Source organism: Arvicola amphibius, chromosome 13 (genome assembly GCF_903992535.2).
Source record: "Arvicola amphibius chromosome 13, mArvAmp1.2, whole genome shotgun sequence".
Classification (NCBI taxonomy): domain Eukaryota; kingdom Metazoa; phylum Chordata; class Mammalia; order Rodentia; family Cricetidae; genus Arvicola; species Arvicola amphibius.
Genome location: NC_052059.1, coordinates 47391080 through 47409342, shown reverse-complemented (window position 1 = coordinate 47409342; position 18263 = coordinate 47391080). Strand labels below are relative to the sequence as shown.

The 18263-nt window shown below is 48.0% G+C and overlaps 1 protein-coding gene across 1 annotated transcript in view; it reads right to left on the bottom strand.

The window, feature by feature from the left end:
* Dpysl2 (dihydropyrimidinase like 2) overlaps positions 1 to 15843 on the bottom strand; it is a 103247-nt gene extending 87404 nt beyond the window's left edge. Inside the window, exon 1 of the mRNA XM_038309919.1 lies at positions 15502 to 15843. Within this exon, the coding sequence (XP_038165847.1) occupies positions 15502 to 15843 (342 nt within the window). The remainder of the gene's footprint in view (positions 1 to 15501) is intronic.
* Positions 15844 to 18263: the final 2420 nt, after the last annotated feature.

Sequence of the window (18263 nt, the reverse complement as noted above, 5' to 3'; positions counted from 1 at the left end):
AGAACTCCTCTCTGGAGCCTCCTAGCCAACTCCTCCAAGTCTTCCTACAACTTGGACCTTCTGGATGGGGGATCCTCCCAGACCATACCCCATTCCCTCTGGTAGTTCTATTGTGGGTGTTTTGAGAACCCACCGATCTGTTGTCCATGATGGCTACAACATCTGTCTCTAGACGCCTGCAAGCTCTGCCTCAATGGTAGGAGCTTGTAGCTATTTTTGTTTCTTTTTCTTCTCTTTTTTGTTTGTTTATTTTGCTTTGTTTTTTAAGACAAGATTTCTCTGTGTAGCCCTGACAGTCCTGGAACTTGTTTTGTAGACCAGGCTGGCCTCAAACTCACAAAGATCCATCTGCCTCTGCCTCCCAAGTGCTGATATCAAAGTGTGCACCACCACCGCCCAGCTTATTTTTGTTTTTCAAATAGTCTCAATTATTATTTAAATAATTCAATTTATTATTGGGCTTATTATTTATTTTAATGGATTTACTCTTCTTATTAAGCCTATGATTATTTTTAATAAATTAATAAGAATGCTTTCTTAGTTCCTAGCCTTACTTTCTAACCTGAAATGTGGACACAAGTCCACGTAGACAAGCCCTCAGCAATTTTTAAAGACATAAAAAAAAAAAAAACCCTGAGACCTGAAGGTATGAAAGGCTAGCAGGCAAGGCAACAGAAGAGATGGAGCTGGCAGAGGACCAAGTATGTAGCTTGGTGGAAGTCAGAACATGTCTCTCTCTTTCACATTTTTTAAAAGATTTATTTATGATGTGCACAGTGTTCTGCCTCTGGTTGTGAGTCACCATGTGGTTGCTGGGAACTGAACTCAGTACCTCTGGAAGAGCAGCCAGAGTTCTTAACCTCTGAGCCATTTCTCCAGCCTGGAACATGTTTCCTAAAGGTATAAAATGAGTGTCGATGAACCTGCACACTGGTCCCTGTGTCCTCCTCCTCTTCACACAGACTAGAACTTCTGGCTCCAAACTTGCAGGCACCAAACTCAAAACTTTACCCATCCAATCACCTTACATCACCTCAATAAGTAACCTAAAGCATCCCAGGCCTCTGTCTCCCTCTGCGAAACCACACCCAGCATCTGCTGGTTGGAGCTAAATGATGGCTAAGCCAAGCTGCCATAGAAGTCCCTGCTGCTGTCACCATCCAGAATGAGTCAAGTCACCATACTCGACCCCAGCTGCGGTCACCGTCCAAAGTTTGCTAACTCAGAAACTCTCTCAAAGTTCTCTAACTCAGAAACATGTGTCTTCATCCCACCCCAGATGACGTCCCCTAACCTCTATGGGGTGGTGGACCACCCTTCTCTCTGTCCAGTCTCCAGGTATGAGAAACTTCCTATCTCAGGCATTTTCTCAAAATACCCCCCAAAGAAAACCCACCATTGCTACTATTAAGTCTTAGTAATGTTTCTTTGTTTCCCATCCCCATGGCAGAAGGGGTCTGTCTATGAGGGCATTTCCACAAAGGTTTAGCTGGGGAAGGAAGGCCCTTCCTGAATGTGAGTGGGGTTTTCCATTCACTGGGATCCCTGGCTGAGTAAAAGGGAGACTCTTTTTGCTTACTGCCTGTGGATACAAAGTGACCAGTTACCACAAGCTCCTGCTGCTGGGCCTGCCCCACCAGCACGGACTGTGCCCTTGAAACTGTGAGCCAAAACAAGCCTTTCCTTCCTTAAATTGCTCTGTCAGGGATTTTTGTCACGGCAAAGAGAAAATGAACAGATACAGCATGGTCACACAATGCTGGGCTATCCAATGTGACAACAGTGGGGTGGGTCTGCTGAATTCACCGCGTGGGAGTGCCGTGACCTTGACAAGTTAGGGCAGAGACACAAGCCACAGCGGAGTAGGCTGAAGAGTGAGCCGTGGTATCCAAAATACATACACAACGCTCACAGAGCAACAGTAAAAAGACAAGCCTCCTCCCCACAGGAAAATGGGAACAGATTATAAATACTCAGTTCACCAGAGAAAGGCCATGAATAACCAGGCACCATATGAAAAGATGCTCAACTCCCAAGCAGCAGGGAAAAGGCAAACAATAATTATGAGAGATCCTGGAGCCCTGGTTCAGCAGTTAGAAGTGCATACTGCTCTGTCAGAGGATCTGAATTCAGACCCCAGCACTCCCGTCTCACAAACACCTATAACTCCAGCTCCGAGGGATCTCTGTACATACACGCACATACACACACACACACACACACACACACACACACACACACACGCCACACACACACATCACTAAAATAAGTCTTTTTTATACAAGGAAAGAGCCAGGTGGTGATGGCACATGCCTTTAATTCCAGCACTTGGAAGGCAGAGGCAGGTGGATCTACTTGAGTTCGAGGCCAACCTGTTCTACAGAACTAGTTCCAGGACAGCTAGGGCTGTTACACAAAAGAAACCCTGTCTTGAAAACCCAATGGGGGAAAGAAAATTCCAGGAGTTCCATAACTCACATTACTGGCAGGTACTTAAAGTTTACTATCAGGCAATGGTAAAGTCATGGGAATGGATGCACTCAGGAATAGCTGATGGGAGTCTAAAATAAATGGTCCTAGGGCCAATGAGATGGTTCAGCAGGCTAAAAGTGACTTCCATCAAGTCTAGCTACCCAGGACCCACATAATAGGAGGAGAGAACCAACTCCAGCAAGTTGGTTTCTGACCCTCATATTTATATGCCTTGGTATAAGTGATCATACACGTGGGCTCACATAGAGAATAAAAAGTTTTAAATGCACAGTCACATGTGAGGGCCTCCCGGATAATACCTAGAATAATGTTAAATGTCCTTGTCCTGGGACTCAGAGCGTGGCTTTCTGACTCAGTAGGTTCCACCCTATGGATTCAACCGACTTCCAATAAAAACAATGTTATATTATTTACATCCTAACTAACCTAAAACCATCCAGAAACCAGAAAGAGGGGGAGAAAATATAAATATAAGCAAGGTGCAATGGTACACATGAATGACAATGTCATGAAGGAACCCACTAGTTAAAGACTGAGTTTAAAAAGTTGGGGAAGGAGTGCCCAGAAACTTATTTGTCCTGTATGCTGGTTAGATTATGTCAACTTGACACAAACTATAGTCATCTGAGAAGAGGAAACCTCAAATGAGAAAATATCTCCATGATACTGGGCTATGGGTCTGCCTATAGATAATTTTCTTTCTTTCTTTCTTTCTTTCTTTCTTTCTTTTTTTTTTTTTTTTTTTTTTTTTTGGTTTTTCGAGACAGGGTTTCTCTGTGGCTTTAGAGCCTGTCCTGGAACTAGCTCTTGTAGACCAGGCTGGTCTCGAACTCACAGAGATCTGCCTGCCTCTGCCTCTGCCTCTGCTGGGATTAAAGGCGTGCGCCACCATCACCCGGCTAGATAATTTTCTTAATTAGTGATTGATAGGAGAGGTCCCAGACCATTATGGGTGGTGCTATCCCCGGACAGGTGGTCCTGGGTCCTTTAAGAAAGCAGGCTGAGCAAGCCATGTGGAGAAAGCCAGTAAGCAGCACCCCTCCATGGCTCTGCACCAGCTCCTGCCTCCAGGTTCCTGCCCTGTCCTCCTTTAGTGATGGACCACAGTGTGGAAGTGTAAGCCCAATACCCCTTCCTCCACAGCTTGCTTTTTGGTTATGGTGTTTCATTATAGCACTAGAAACCCTAAGACAGCCTAGGAAGCTTTATAGTTCCATATTGCTCTGGACGGTTCTAAACCTGAATAATTCCATTCGGCGATTGATGATTAAATGCTCCATGATAACTCAGACTATACTCAACTGGGATGTAACTAAAAATATCACCGAGCAATTAGAGGTTATTGTGAGAATTGTTATTGTAAGTTATTGCTATTATAAAGATACCTTTGCTGGTGTGCTGCAACTGATCCTCAGTGGTGGCGGCTGTGCATTGATGGTGGAGCTCTCTGCTGGTGGACAAGCCCAAGGTCAGGAGGTAAAGCAGATCCTGCCTGGAAATCTCATTTGGGCCTTGAAGAAAGATGGGTCGGGAGATGAGGAAGGGTGGATGGGATGGACTGTGACTTACAGAGAAAGACAAAGGATTGTTCTAAAACAGAAACCAGAGAATGGAATCCATTGCACCAATCCTGGTTTTAACACTACGCTGAGATGAAAACTACAAGCCAGGCATGGTGATGCGCTTGGGAAGTGGAAGCAGTAAGATCAGGAGTTCAGGATTATCTTCAACTACATAGCTGGCTCGAGGCCAGCTTGGGTTGTTTGAGACCTTGGAGGGAGTGTGGGAGTAAAAGAGAACGGGAACCCCTCTGCAAAGGGAATGGTGCCACCTAATGGACTGGATCTTCCAACATCAATGAACAGTCAAGACGCTCCCCCACAGCCATGCTCACAAGCCAGCCTCATCTAAATGATTCCCCGTGAGGGCTCTCTTCCTCAGAGATTCTAGGTGGTGGTACGTTCACGTTCTACTCCAAACGTCGCCTCTATCAGTCATCTAAGGTCATCTTGTCATGTGGCTGCCAAAACCAAAATTGACTTTATAACTTCCCTGTACCAAAGAACATAAGCAATACAGTGAAGAAGAAAGCTATAGAAGGGTGAAAATATTGGTAAATCATGTGTCTGTGCTTACTAACAGTACATGGACATATCCTATCACACAGTAATTGTTCCATCCAACTCAAAAAAAGCAGTCAAGGGTGAGAACAGATATTTCTCTAGAGAACACATACAAAGGGCCAGGAAGCAGGAACATAACAATCCCACCAGGCATGCCATTAGGGAAATGCCAATCAAATCTACAACCAGATACCACTTCACACCCACTAAGACAGCAACTATCAAAACAAAAGCAAAAACAGCAAGGCATATTGGTATACACCTGTACTGCCTCCTGCTTGGGAGGCAGAGGCAAGAGAATCACTTGGGCCCAAGTGTTTGGGGACAGAGTTTACAACACAGTGAGACTTCATTTCAAATGAGGAGGATGAAGAGGTGGAGCAGGAGGAAGAAGAGATGTGAGGAAGAAGAAGAGGGAGGGAAGAAGGGAGGGAGGGAGGGAGGGAGGGAGGGAGGGAGAAGAGAGGAAGGGAGGAAGAAGAGAGGGAGGGAGGGAGGGAAGGAGGGAGGGAGGGAGAAGAGAGGGAGGGAAGGAGGGAGGGAGGAAGGGACAGAGGGAGGGAGGGAGGGAGGGAGGGACAGAGGGAGGGAGGGAGGGAGAGAGGGAGGGAGAAGATTTTAAAAGGTACAAGAAGTGGGAAAATAGAAGCCTTTTGCTCTGCTGATAAAACAGCATACCTACTGTGGAAACCATTGTGTGGTCTCTCAAGAAATTAAGGAGGGGCTAATTAGATGGTTCAACAGTTAAGAGCACATACTGCTTTTGCAGAGAACCTAAATTCTATCCCCTAGCACCGACATTGAGTGACTCCACCTGAAACTCAAGCTCTCAGGGGATCCTTTGCCTCTGCTCTCCTTGGGCAATGCACTAGTACACACATACAGAGACACACAGAGATATACACATAAAAAGCAAAGGCCCGGAGATGGTTCAGCCATTCAGAGCATTGACTGCTCTTCCAAAGGAAGTCTTGGGTTCCATCCCCAGCTGCATACATTGAATGTCCATGATTTTAGCACTCAGGATGCAGAGGCAGGAGGGTCCCAAAATTCAAGGTCATCTTCAGCTACATAGTGAGTTCAAAGCTCTCTATGGACTATACGAGACCCTGTCTTATAAGAAATAAAAAATTTAGGTAAAGCAGTGTTATCAAAGCAGCAACTCCACCTCTGGGTAGATACTCAGAAGAACTGAAATCAGGAGCTCAAAGAGGCATTTTCGATACCACATTCATAACAACTCAGCATGTCCACAGGTGAATGAACGGACGTACAGAATGTGGAGGCTGGGGTATAGCTCTGTGGAAGGTGCTTACCTAGCTCATGCAAGGGCCTGGCTTTGATCCCAGCAGCATGAGAAGAAGCATTGTATTTTAGCAATGAAATAGCATCAGCCAAAAGAAGGCAGTTCTGCCCATGCTGTAACATAGGTGTTCCCTGAAATTGTCGCGGTGAATGAAAGCAGCCGGTCATCACAGGAAAGAAACAGTGCAGAAAGGACACACCTACAGTGCTGAGATTTTAGAGACCAGAACTAGGGCTGCCAAGTCCTGGGGGTCGGGGTTGTGCAGGAGAACGGTAGCGTGGTGAGGACAAAGCTTCAGCTCTGCCAACTGCAAAGAGTTCGGATGAACGAGCAAACAGATGTTTACACTTATCTCTGAACTGCACACCTACGTCGTTAAGATGGCGAAATTTGTGTTATTTGTGTTTTGCTCCAACAGGGAAAAAAAAAATCAGTGAATGCAGTTTTCCAAATTCCATAGTTTTAAATTCCACTCGTTGGTCACTGTTCCTCAGTGCCACCCCTGGCATTCCAAAGCAGTTTGCTTGGAAAGCAGCTTTTCCACATTCTTAAGTAGAAGTTTATATGCACACGTTAAAATTTCGATTCTATTAAATCTACTGTATATATTAAATATTTTCATAATTATATAATTAGATATGCCTTTATTGCAGGAAAAATGAATGAGTCTTTTTTATATGAACAGGATCAGAAAATGGAAGGCTCATTATTCTGAGCAAAAAAAAAACTCTGGGGGCCACCCAGCTAGCTATTGTAAATGAATTTCAAGGCTCCCTGGGGACTTGGTAATATGACTGTAACCACAGGAGGGCGCCCTAAGCTCCAGCATAGATTTCAGACAGTTCTGTAGTCCTAAGCACAGTGAGGAATGGTGCAACAAAAACAGAAGCAGAAAAGGAGAGGTAAGTTGAACTTAATTAAAATTAGAAACTTTGTTCCTCCAAGAATACTATTTTAAAAACATAAAAACAAACAAACAAAAAAAAACAAAAACGGGGCTGGAGAGATGGCTCTGAGGTTAAGATGGCTAAGCAAATAAACTTATTATATTTCTACATCCTATTTGAACACCAGCTGCTCTTCCAGAGGACCAAGGTTTGGTTCCCAGCAACCATGAGGGCAGCTCATAACCAGCAGTTGTAATGCCAGTTCCAGGAGATCTGGCATCCTCTCCTGAGCTCTGAGGTCACAGGCACACGTGATGCACACACAGAGAGGCACAGACACATCACAGGTGATGCATACAGAGAGACACAGACACACACACATGATCGTAAATAAAAATAAAACCAAATCTTTGAAAAAGTGAGAAATAACCAAAAAAAGGGAGAAAATATTATCGGAAACCATCTACCAGAGCTGAAAGGACAGCTGAGGGACGGAGAGATTGGCTGTCATGCGAAGTCCTAGGTTTGATACCCAGAACTAGCAATAAAAAATCGTTATCCATCCGATAAAGAGGCAGAATCAATGCTATATAAAGAATTCTTATCATTCAACAACAAGACAAGGAAACAAACTTAAAAACAGACAGATGCTTAGACAGATGCATGAACACCCAGCAAGCACAGCGGTATGTTACTGGGAATGGGGATAAAGCCACCAAGAGAGCCCACAAACTCACAGAAAGAGAGATAATCAGTCTTGGAAAGACTGTGCAGAAGTGGAGACCCTTACACTCTGCAGGACAGAAAATGTAAAGGAGTGTGGTTGGGTCTAAAATGGCCGAACCTAGAATTACCACAGAGCCCAGGAACTCCACTCCTAGGTGGAATCCAAGAAAATGGAGAACATGGTTCTCTCTTGAGATGACTGTGAATCACCAAATTACTCCGAATTGCCAAAATCTGGAAATGTCCCCAGTGCCCATTAAGGGACAAATGGAAAAGCATACAAAATGGGGCATATTACTCAGCCAGTAAAAGGAACACACACACACACACACACACACACACACACACACGCGCGCGCGCGCGCACACACTACAGTGTGAATCTCAACAATACGCACTCGTTAAGATAAGGAAGAAACAAATGGCCACATATCGTTTGACTCTGGACAAGAAACGTTCAGAAAAGGCAAATCCACACAGACATAAACACAGATGCATGTTTGGCAGAGGGTCTAACAGAAGTGTCTACTTACTGGGCACAAGGTTTAGTCTGAGGGTGATGAAAGTGTTTGGAATTAGGCAGATATGGTGGCATGCACCAAATTGTAAAAAGTGCAACTTTTATGCTATAAAAAAAACATCTAGGAGCAGGGTGGCTTTCCTTTCTGATCCTTCAGTGGACATGAGGAAGGAAGCCTTGAGGGATGGGCTCACTCAATGGCAGCTCAAGATCAAAGGGCTGCCCAGGTCACACAGCCCTGAGGTCTTCCTGTCTCCTTCCGCAGCCTTCTCGCTACCAGACAGTTCTCCAGGAATCCCAGCCCACGTGTGCCATGTGTTTGTTCAAAAGCACACCCAGAAGCACCTTCAAGATAAAGTCCTCTACTTAAGGCCAGATTTTGGCTCTTCAAGGTCAGGTTCTCTCCCTCAACTGAGAAGCTCTGACCCGTGTAAGGAACCACCTGTGTGGGGTTTGGGGCCTAGGCCACCAAGCTTCTTCCTGCAAACAGCTTAAGTGTCTGGCAGCCACCTGTCACTGCTTTTACAAGACCTCCCTCTCTGCTAATGTGACTGTTGAGGATTCCATGCAGGTGTCCTCTCAACTATCCATAGGTTAAAAACCCTAATCCCCAAGACTGCATCACAAGGTGAGACTTCTGGAAGACGCGAGATCGTAAAGGGGGAACTGCGTGGTGAGATGAGTGTCCTTGTGACAGAGAGCCTGCTCCCTCCACCACAGCAGGAGTATGAAGCATTTCTTCCTCCCCAGATAAGGGCTGTGAGAACGAAAGCCTGGAGTTCCAGCAGCTTAGTCTATTGTCATCTGTCCCAGCTGTCCCAGCTGCCTTAGACAATGACTGACAGCGATCGGAAAGGATACCCTGTCTTCACAGAGCTCTGATCTTAGGAAGGGCATCGTCCAGGCTGTTCAGGCTTGGCCTGTGTCCCGGTGGTAGCCGGAGATGCTTCCTGTGTTTAAAAATCAATGGACAGGATTTCATTCGTTATGGGCACATTCATAAAGACTAATCAATGGTCCATTTGATGAATGACATTGAAGCGTGCATAGTAACAAATACGTGTCACTCAGAGCATGCTTGCAATCATTGTTCTTTCAGAAATGGGTAAGAAATGGTGAATATGAAAAGTAACTCAGAGCCACGCCTGACGGTATACAGCCTTACTCCTAGTACTTCTGAAGTAGAGGCAGGAGGATTGCCAGGAGTTCAAAAGTAGCCTAGTCTATGCAGTGAGCCCCAGGCCAGCTTTCTACAGAATGAGACCCTGTCTCAAATAACTGGGGGCAGGGAGCAATTCAGTACATCTTAGTGATTAAGAAGTTCTCAGCTGCCTAGTTCTGGGTTCAAACCCCACCCTTGACTCTTCGTTAGAACGTTGCTTTTAACTTCCTTAGCAAGGTAAGGGTCACAGTAGCATAGATTTCATAGTCAACGTCGGATTAATAAAATAGAGCACACAAACATTGCTGCCAGGCGTGCCCCATAAAGCTATGGTGTTCGGTGAGATGGAAGTTACTCCACCAGCAGAAGTGAATCACACCTTGAAGTTCACAACACACTATGGCCCCGAGCTGCAAAACAATTTAGAAGAAACGCAGGGCACATTAGGACATCTCCATCCGAAGCCGCATCCATGAGCTTCCCAGACTAACAAGGCCTCCGCAGTCAGGTCAGTAAACAGCAGTGGATCTCCACGGCTTTGGTTTCAGGAAGGTGACGGCACATCTGTCAAAGGGAAGGCTTCCAAGCGAGGCGGCTGCATGCCCTGCAACGGAGACTCTAGCATGGAAAGTGGCAGCTGAGAGTCAGGAGGTGATTTCTAAGTCATGGGATGAGTTTTTGGTCTGTTTGGGTTTGCTTGCTTGCTTGTTAGCTTTTCTTTAGAAGGTTATACATTTCCCTATTTGGAGCACATTCCTAGTTGGACATGCGACAATATCGTGAGTCATAGAGATAGGGTCTCTTTTCAAAACTTTTTCAATTACATTCATTTATTGTGTATATGAATAGATGTGTGAGCCATGGCAAACATGGAAGCCAGAGGACAACTTGCAGGAGCTGCTTCTCTCTTCCACCGTGTGGGTTCTAGGGATCAAACTGAGGCTGTCAGGCTTGACAGCAAGTACCATTCCCCACTGAGACATCTCGCTGGTCTGAAACAGGGTCTCATAATTCCAAGTTAGACTTATATACCACATGGCCAAGGCTGACCGCAAACTCCTCATTCTCCTGCCTCTACTTCCCCAGCCCTGGAATTGCAGGCATGTGCCAACATACCTGGATAGTACCAAGGCTAGGGTTAGAGGGGAATCAAGAGAAGTGGAACCTGAGTCACAGGACTGCCACCTTAGGTCGAGGGGTGGCGTCCTTTCTTTGGGGCTCAAATGACTAAGGTCTCCTTTGAGCTCTGGCAATCAAGGTAAAGACACAACACAGGTAACATTCAAGCCATGGTCAATTTGGACTCTCCCTCCTTTCTCAAGGAAGTAGAAAGGGACTCTGGTACCAAAGGCCACCTAAGAAGAGCTGCCTGCTGTTGTCAGGTCTACAACAGTAGTTCAGCCCAGCATGGAACCATGGACTTTAACTTCCAAACAGTTGGGGGTGGATCTTGCCTGTGGTAAAGCAATGGCCATTACCTTCCTTTTGAGCTACTGTAGAGATGGCTACAGCCTGTTAGCCAGCAGACTTTCACTCAACTTAGGCAAAAGGCTGGGGAATCTTGTCTCATCTGAGCTCGACCTTTCGCTCCTTTGCCCCGCCTCCTGCAATTAATTTGTTCATTGCACCTCTACCAGCTGAACAAGGATCTTTAAGTTACTAATGATTTGTTATAATTTAAAGAATTATAAAAACCTTTAGGAAGAAGACTGGGGAGATGGCTCAGTTGGCTAAGAGCTGGAGATCATGTGACTCTCTTATTTGCTGTTTTGTTGTTGTGAAGAGACGCCATGGCAAGGCAGCTAGCTTATGGAAGCTTGCAAACCGACCCGCAGAACCCAGGTGAAAGCTGAAAGTAGAGACAAAATCCCAGCACTGGGGAGGCTGAGGCAGGAGGACCACTAAGAGCATCAAGTTATTGGCCTAGTTCTAGGTTCCCAGACAAACCTCCACTACACATCTGTCATCGCACAAGAATCTCAAAGGACAGCTTGGTTATTCGCCACTTACACAGGTGTGGAAAATGTAACCATCAGGATTTCTCTGTAGGTAAGATTTGGGAAGGTTGAATGGAAGAGGGGAGGACAAGGGGGAAGAGAGGGAATTTAGAACATGGTGCCCTTTGGAGGAAGAAGGGGCACCCTAGGAGGATGGGGTAGGGATGGTGTTGTGGAACACTGGGAACCTAGGGCTGGGGAATAGTCAATTCGGGGAGAGGGGATATGGATCTAAGATGGAAAGAAATATGAGAAAGCATTGTATAGACGTGGTGACTGTCTGGATCCATTTTATGTGTTACTGTAACAGAATGCCTGAATTGGGTAACTTATAACAAAGACATTTTCCTTGTTCTTTATTTTTATCTTATTATGTATTTATTTACATGTATGTGTTCAGATATGCATGCATGATCATATATTGTGACTGTATGTGTATGCACATGTGTGTGGAAGCCAGAGGTTGGCCTCAGGCATCCTTTCAGGAGGCATCTATATTGTTTATTGAGACAAGCCTCCTACTGAGCCCTAGGGCTTGCTGCTTTGACTGGGGCAGCTGGCTGTAAGCCACAGGGATCTTCCCAACTGTTTCTCCCCAGTTCTGAGATTACCAACACACACCGCCACAAAACACTGCTTTGATTTGTGACAGCATCTTACTGTGTAGCCAAGGCTGATCTGGAATATATTACATAGAATAGCCTGGCCTTGAACTCACAGAGGTTTGCCCGACTCTCCCAAGTGCAGTTCACCATGCCCAGCCCATACCCAGGTGTCTATGCTGGCACTGGGGATTCACTCAGGCCTCAGGCTTGTACATCAAGCCCTTTACTGACTGAGCCATCTCCCCAGTCCTAGACAAGAATTCCATTTGGTGATGGAATCTAGAAGCTGGGAAGTCTAAGACTGAGGTTGTACACCATTGCCATGTGACATGGTAGAAAGCGTCACATTGGCAAAAGAGGAAAAGCGACGCAACTCAAAGAGTCTCGGGCTCTTGTGTCATCAGTGCTGACAGCATAAGAGGAGGCTACTCCCGCCGGCCTCACTTCCCAGCATAGGACTGCACGGAGAAGTAAGTTTCCAGCAAGTATCTCAGGGGATATGTTTGAGTCAAGCTTAGCAGAGGTCTACAGAGCCCACTCACTGGCATTTGCCCTGGACCTGAGGACAGTTACTTCCCTACCTCTGAGGTCTGCACAAATGGGCCTGGAAGTTCTTTGAAAAGGATTCAGCATCCAGCATCCCAGGATGAGAGAACGTTTCTGACCTAACCGTATCTCCAGTGGAAGAGAAGGATCCCAGGAGAAACGGTGGGGCTCGAAGACTGGCAAGTCGGCAACCACCATGGCTAAGCACTGAGTGTCCTCCAAAGGTTTGTATGTGAAGCCTGGATCCTCAGGGAGGTAGATCTTTATGATGTATGGTTTGATAGGGACTCCCAATGTCATTGTGTGTGTGCCCTCAAAGAGATTAGATTCTCTCTCTCTCTCTCTCTTTCTCTCTCTCTCTCTCTCTCTCTCTCTCTCTCTCTCTCTCTCTCTCTCTCTCTCTCTCTCTCCCCAGGACCTTGCTAAGCAGCCCTGGCTGACCTAGAACTCACGATGTAGCCCAGACTGCCCTTGAATGCACTGAGGTCCACCTTCCTCTGCCTCCACAATGCTGGATTAGTGTGTGCCGTCATGCCTGGCAACTCTGACCATTCTTAAGACCCCTTACAAACAAAGATTCAAGGGAGGAGAATGGAGCATAACCCAACCCACCCACCCTCCTCTGTGCCAGAGCTTCTAGAAGAATTCCCTGAAAGCCTGGAGACACTCTCCCTCATGAGTGTAATGACCCTAAATAATGACCACTGATTCTGTCAAAACAATGAGCCAACTAACTGTGCTTTCTGTCACCATCGTTATACATATATGCACATCCTCTTGTGAACCATGAAAAATTCATACATTGTAAGCACCAAGCTGGGTAACTGTCCCTAGTTATAAATGACAAAATCCCGCAGGAATGCCTCTTTTGTGATAAATGAACGACAGAGGACTGCAGAAAGGCTGAGCCAGAATGAACCTCTAAAGCTAACAACCAGGAAAGTGAGGCAGAGATGGGTTTGTAGGGGTTAAAATTAGGGATTTGGCCCTAATTTTCATCTTCAAATTGCCTCCTCCATCATGTTCCCTAGATTTGCAATTTAGAGTTTCTGTTCAATTTAGGGTGTGTTCCCACAATCACCCCTGATCACCCAGCCAGTGAAGCTGCCTTTGTTACACAGGGGTCATCTCATCTGCCATCTTTACGTGTTTGCTTATGGACTCTCCAGATGTGGTTCTGTTCCCTCCAGGCTGTTGGAATGACCCATTATAATATGTCTGACTTGAGAGTGCTTGCTCAACCCCTGTGCTATGTGGTCTTGACTTTCACCAACATACTCCCATAAGGACTCATTTTATACTTACCCTGTTTTCAGCATAAGGTACAATATTGAAACATTTGGGTTAGGGATGTACCTCAGTAATGGAACAATTGTTTAGCACACACTAGTCCCTGGGTTCAGGCTCCAGCACCACAAAAGAAAGAAAGGATAGATAGATAGATAGATAGATAGATAGATAGATAGATAGATAGATAGATAGAAGATAGATGGAGCTGTTGATCATGGTGACTCACATCTGTAATCCCAGCACCCAGGAGGCACTGGGATTGTCTGAGTACAAGTCCAGTCTCAACTACAGAGAGAGATTCTGTCTCAAAAAAGAAGGAAAGAAAGGAAAAGGAAAGAAGAAAGAGCAAAAAAAGAGCAAAAAGGAAAGAAAAGAAAGAAGAAACTTTTTAGTTCAATTGATCACTTGGAACAAAACAAGCTTTTTGGATTTAGATTCCAGTTGCCTCTTAGTGTAATATAAATTTAACAACCAGAGGATGGGTGGGTGAGTGTAAATTAAGTAATTTTTTTTTTTTTTGCTAGAAGTGATTCTAGGAAAGTCAAAAACTCGAACACTCTGCTGTGTTGGGAAACGGACCCCAACCATTGCCCCCAGAGATGCTCTCTGAGGCTTTCTCTGTAGCATACAACCAGAATTCTAGGCAAGCCCCGCAGTGAGTCACAAACTGCCCCCAATTTCTCCAGTGGCTGTCTGAATGGAAGCACCTTTAGGACTAACCTTCCGCCCTGGAAGGGAAGGCACGTGGGAATTCAGTATAAAGTCATTCATAGGCTGGTTTCTTATCTTCACCGCGGGCATGGGAGAGAAACAGCAATCGAGTATTAAGGCACTGTGCACTGTAAATGATCAATTGAGACATTAAAGCTGTGAAAAAATACACGAGCATAAATGTTGCCCTGTAACGAAGGAAAATGTGTGTGGAAAGACGGGTGGATTTGAAATGTGCACTGCGGGAATTTACTGGACCATGTTAAACATTTTCTATGACCGCGGATAACTAACCAAACTAGCCTTCTTTGTCTCAACACTAACACAATCAGGGAGTCTTGTCTTCAAATGCAAGTCTTCCCCTCCCATCCTCTTTTCCCTTTCCTTTTTGGCTCTTTGAATATAACCCACGTAGTCTCTCCCCATTCCCAAAGTGCCTCCCAAACAGCGCTGGGGAAGCACTCTGGGAAGCCCTTGCCGAGACACTTAGCAGAACTTTGTTCTGCACATGGGCTATCTAGCTTTTCTTGGTGACATCACGGCCTCCCTGACTCTTTACTGGTTGTGAACCCAGTCCAGGCACTGGTGACAGGCTCAGGGCGCTGGCCGTGGTCCTGACCTCAGAGCACAGGACCCTGGTGAGAAGCGCTCCCAAGGCGGAGACCTTGCCACTCTGAGGAGTCCTGTGAGCCTCTTCCCCCTTCAACACCAGGGAAGTCCTCTGGCCTTCACTGCAGCCCTCCACTGCGCTCTTTGAGCTGCATCAAAAAAGGGTGGGGCACTGAGCCACAGCTGCAATCGGATGCCGCCCGGGAGGATTTAAGAACAGCACAGTGGTCCACCCCAATCGCCACTCGTCGCCTCTAGCTCAGGGATCAGCTGGTCCCTGACGCGGGTTCCCCACCTCCCAGGCATAAGGAGGCGAGGGCAGCCTTTGTGGGCGCTGAGACGCCCACCGGCGAACCCGTGCCTCGCCGCACCCTGAGCGGTGAAGGGGCGGGCAGGGCGCGGTGCGCGTGCAGATGCGGGAGGCAGAGCTCCAAGCGCCGCGTGCCGGCCACCACGCGGGGATGCTCGGTCCTCCGCGAGATGCCAGGGTTCAGCCCCACTTTCCGTCCCCACCCTCCCATACCAACCTGATCGTAGATGTTCTGCAGGGCTTCCTTGCCCGAGGCCCGCCGGATCTCCACCTTCCGGCCCGATTCAACAGATGGCTCCCCGCTGGCACGCCGGCTCTGCCGGTGCGGGTCCGGGCCCAAGTGGGCGACATCCCGCTGCTGAGCCACCACCTGCCCCGAGCCCCGGCCCACCGAAAGCGAATCGAAATCGATGGTCTTGTTCTCCGAGGACCCTTCCACCGGGCAGAACATGCCGCAGAATTTCTGCCGGGGCTTGGGACTGCCCGAGCCCAGGTTTTTAAAAAAGGCAGGGACCTCTTCGTCCTCTGCAGCCTTCCCAGATTGCTTTCTCTCGGCCATGACTCGGGGGCGCTGGGGAGGGTCCTCTCCGTCCGTCCGTGGTTCCCTAAGTCTCCCTGGCTGGGTGTGCAGTAGCCCCTCGTCGCCGCCGCCGCTGCTGCCGCTCCCTGCCTACCGCAAGGTGCACAGAAAGGATGGAGGGCTGGCGAGCCGGCGACCCACCCCTCCCGGTCCCTCCTCCTGACCCTGCTTTCTCCCTCCCTGCCCACGCCCCCCGGCGCCGCCGCGCCACCTCCGAGCGAGCGGCAAAGTTGGATCTGGGCGGGCGGTCGCTGCGGCAGAGGATGCCAGTTCCCGGCAACGCGGGGCGGGGCGGGGCGGGCTGAACGCGCGATCAGGAGGGAGGGGAGAGGGAAGGAGGGGACGAAGAAGGGAGGGTACAAGGGGGTGGGGGACACCCGGAGCCCGCGCTCCGGAAGTGAAGCGGTCACTCCACCCGCTAATGGATGCGCAGCGGCCGCCCGGCAGACCGCTCTCGGCGCCAGGGTGAGTGTCGAACAGCTACAGCTGGGCGAGGATTGGAGGGTGCAGAACCTAACCCTGAGTCCCTCTCCTCCACCTGCCTCGCTGCATTGCTTAGGTGGCTCTGGAGCTCCCCTGTCCCTGGGTGAGGGCTGAGGGTTGGGGGAACCTAGGGTCAAGCCTGCAGGCCCTGGGGAGGGGTGATCCTGGAAACAGCAAGGGCTGGTCCCAGACACGCAAGTACCTGACACCAAAGCTTCAGTTTACCCACGACCTGGATGGGGGGCGGGGGTTGTCAGGGGGAAGATTTCAAGGAGCAGAGGAAAAAGGAGGATATTCTTGCTGCTTGCAGCTGCTGCGGTTAGAAGGTGGGGCTCACAACATGGCGGGGACGAAGAAAGCAGAGGGGCGTAGCGAGAGGGAGGAATGACCCGGAGAAAGATGTAGGCCTGTGGTGCTTGGGGGCCTAGAGGAGAATGCAGGTTGCGGATCGCAGCACTGCGCCTCAACATAGAGACTGAGGACCCTCAACATTATCTGAAAGCCCCAGAAAAGGCCCAGGAGGGTCCGGATTTGGCATCTCCCAACACACACACACACACACACACACACACACACACACACACCTAGTTACCACCACCACCATCCAAAATGGTTGGGAACTGAGCAAACTGAGCCCACTCCAGACACATCTTGTTTTCAGGGCGTCCCGCCTAGCTCCCCCGCCCCTGTTGCACACTGCGCCAGAGCCCCGCGGCTGCCAGATGCTGTTTCTCTAGGGCGGCAGCGCTTTGCGCTAAGGGTAGAGCTCGATCACGGTTTAGGGGAGGATCACATGCTGTGAATTATGCGCAGCCAAAGTGTGTAAAGATTTGAGCATGTGTGTACGTGTGTGTGCTTGCGCGTGTGCGCGCGCGCGTGTGTGCACGCGCGGTCCAGTCACGGTCCCCAGCTTGGAGGCTTTTCCAGCCCGCACTCTAATCTTGGGTCCTTCCTCGCTTATTCCCAACCTGTGGTCCTGTTTCTGGTGGATTTAAGCCCCCTCTGTTTTTCCAGAGTGGTTGAAACCAGCAGAAGTGTTGCCCATCCTTTAGGGACCCTGGAGGGAGATCTGAGCATGCTCACTAAGGAAAAAGGGTTTGGTCTATGAGAGACAGTTCGCTGCAGTGTATTCTCACAGGGTGGTGTGACCAAGAAATCAGTTCCATTGTCAGCCTTTGCTTAGGGAAGGATTGTATGTGGATACCAACGCCCCCAGTTGCCGGAGATACCTTGATGGATGGAGAATCACAGTTCATAAACACACACACACACACACACACACACACACACCCCACCCCGAACTTATGTAGGAGCTGAGAGCACCATATGTGACCCTTTGAACATTAGCACCCGATGCATTTGGAATTTTAACAAAAGCTTCCACTAAAATTTCCAATGCTTCACCAAAGCATTTGGTCCTTCTGGCCTTCCAAGTTAGGACGAGGGGCTATGCCTAAGGTCATATGTCAGGTTGGATTCAAGCAGGGTCTTTGATCCCTGGAGCCTGGCTCTTGTGGCACCCCTTTGTATGAGAAAAATACAAAAAGCTTGTGTTCTTCCACATCTAAACATTTCCTTCATGGCCCTTGTACATCAAGGGTGTTTCACTTGGGGGTCTTAAATTGGGGGGGGGGGGTAATTTTCATTATTTGTGTGTGTGTGTGTGTGTTTTGCCTGAATATATGTACATGCATCACATGCATGCCTGCGCCCTTGTAGGCCAGAAGAAAGTGTCAGATCCCCTGGAACTAAAGTTGCAGGAGGTTGTGAGCCACCATATGGGTGCTAGGAACCAAACCTGTGCTTTGACCACAGAGCAATCTCTCCAGACACTTGGGGTTTTCTGTTTTTGTTTTAAGGCCATCTCTTGTAGGTAAAAGGCCTCAAAAGCTAGCCAACTTTAGCACGACAATTTT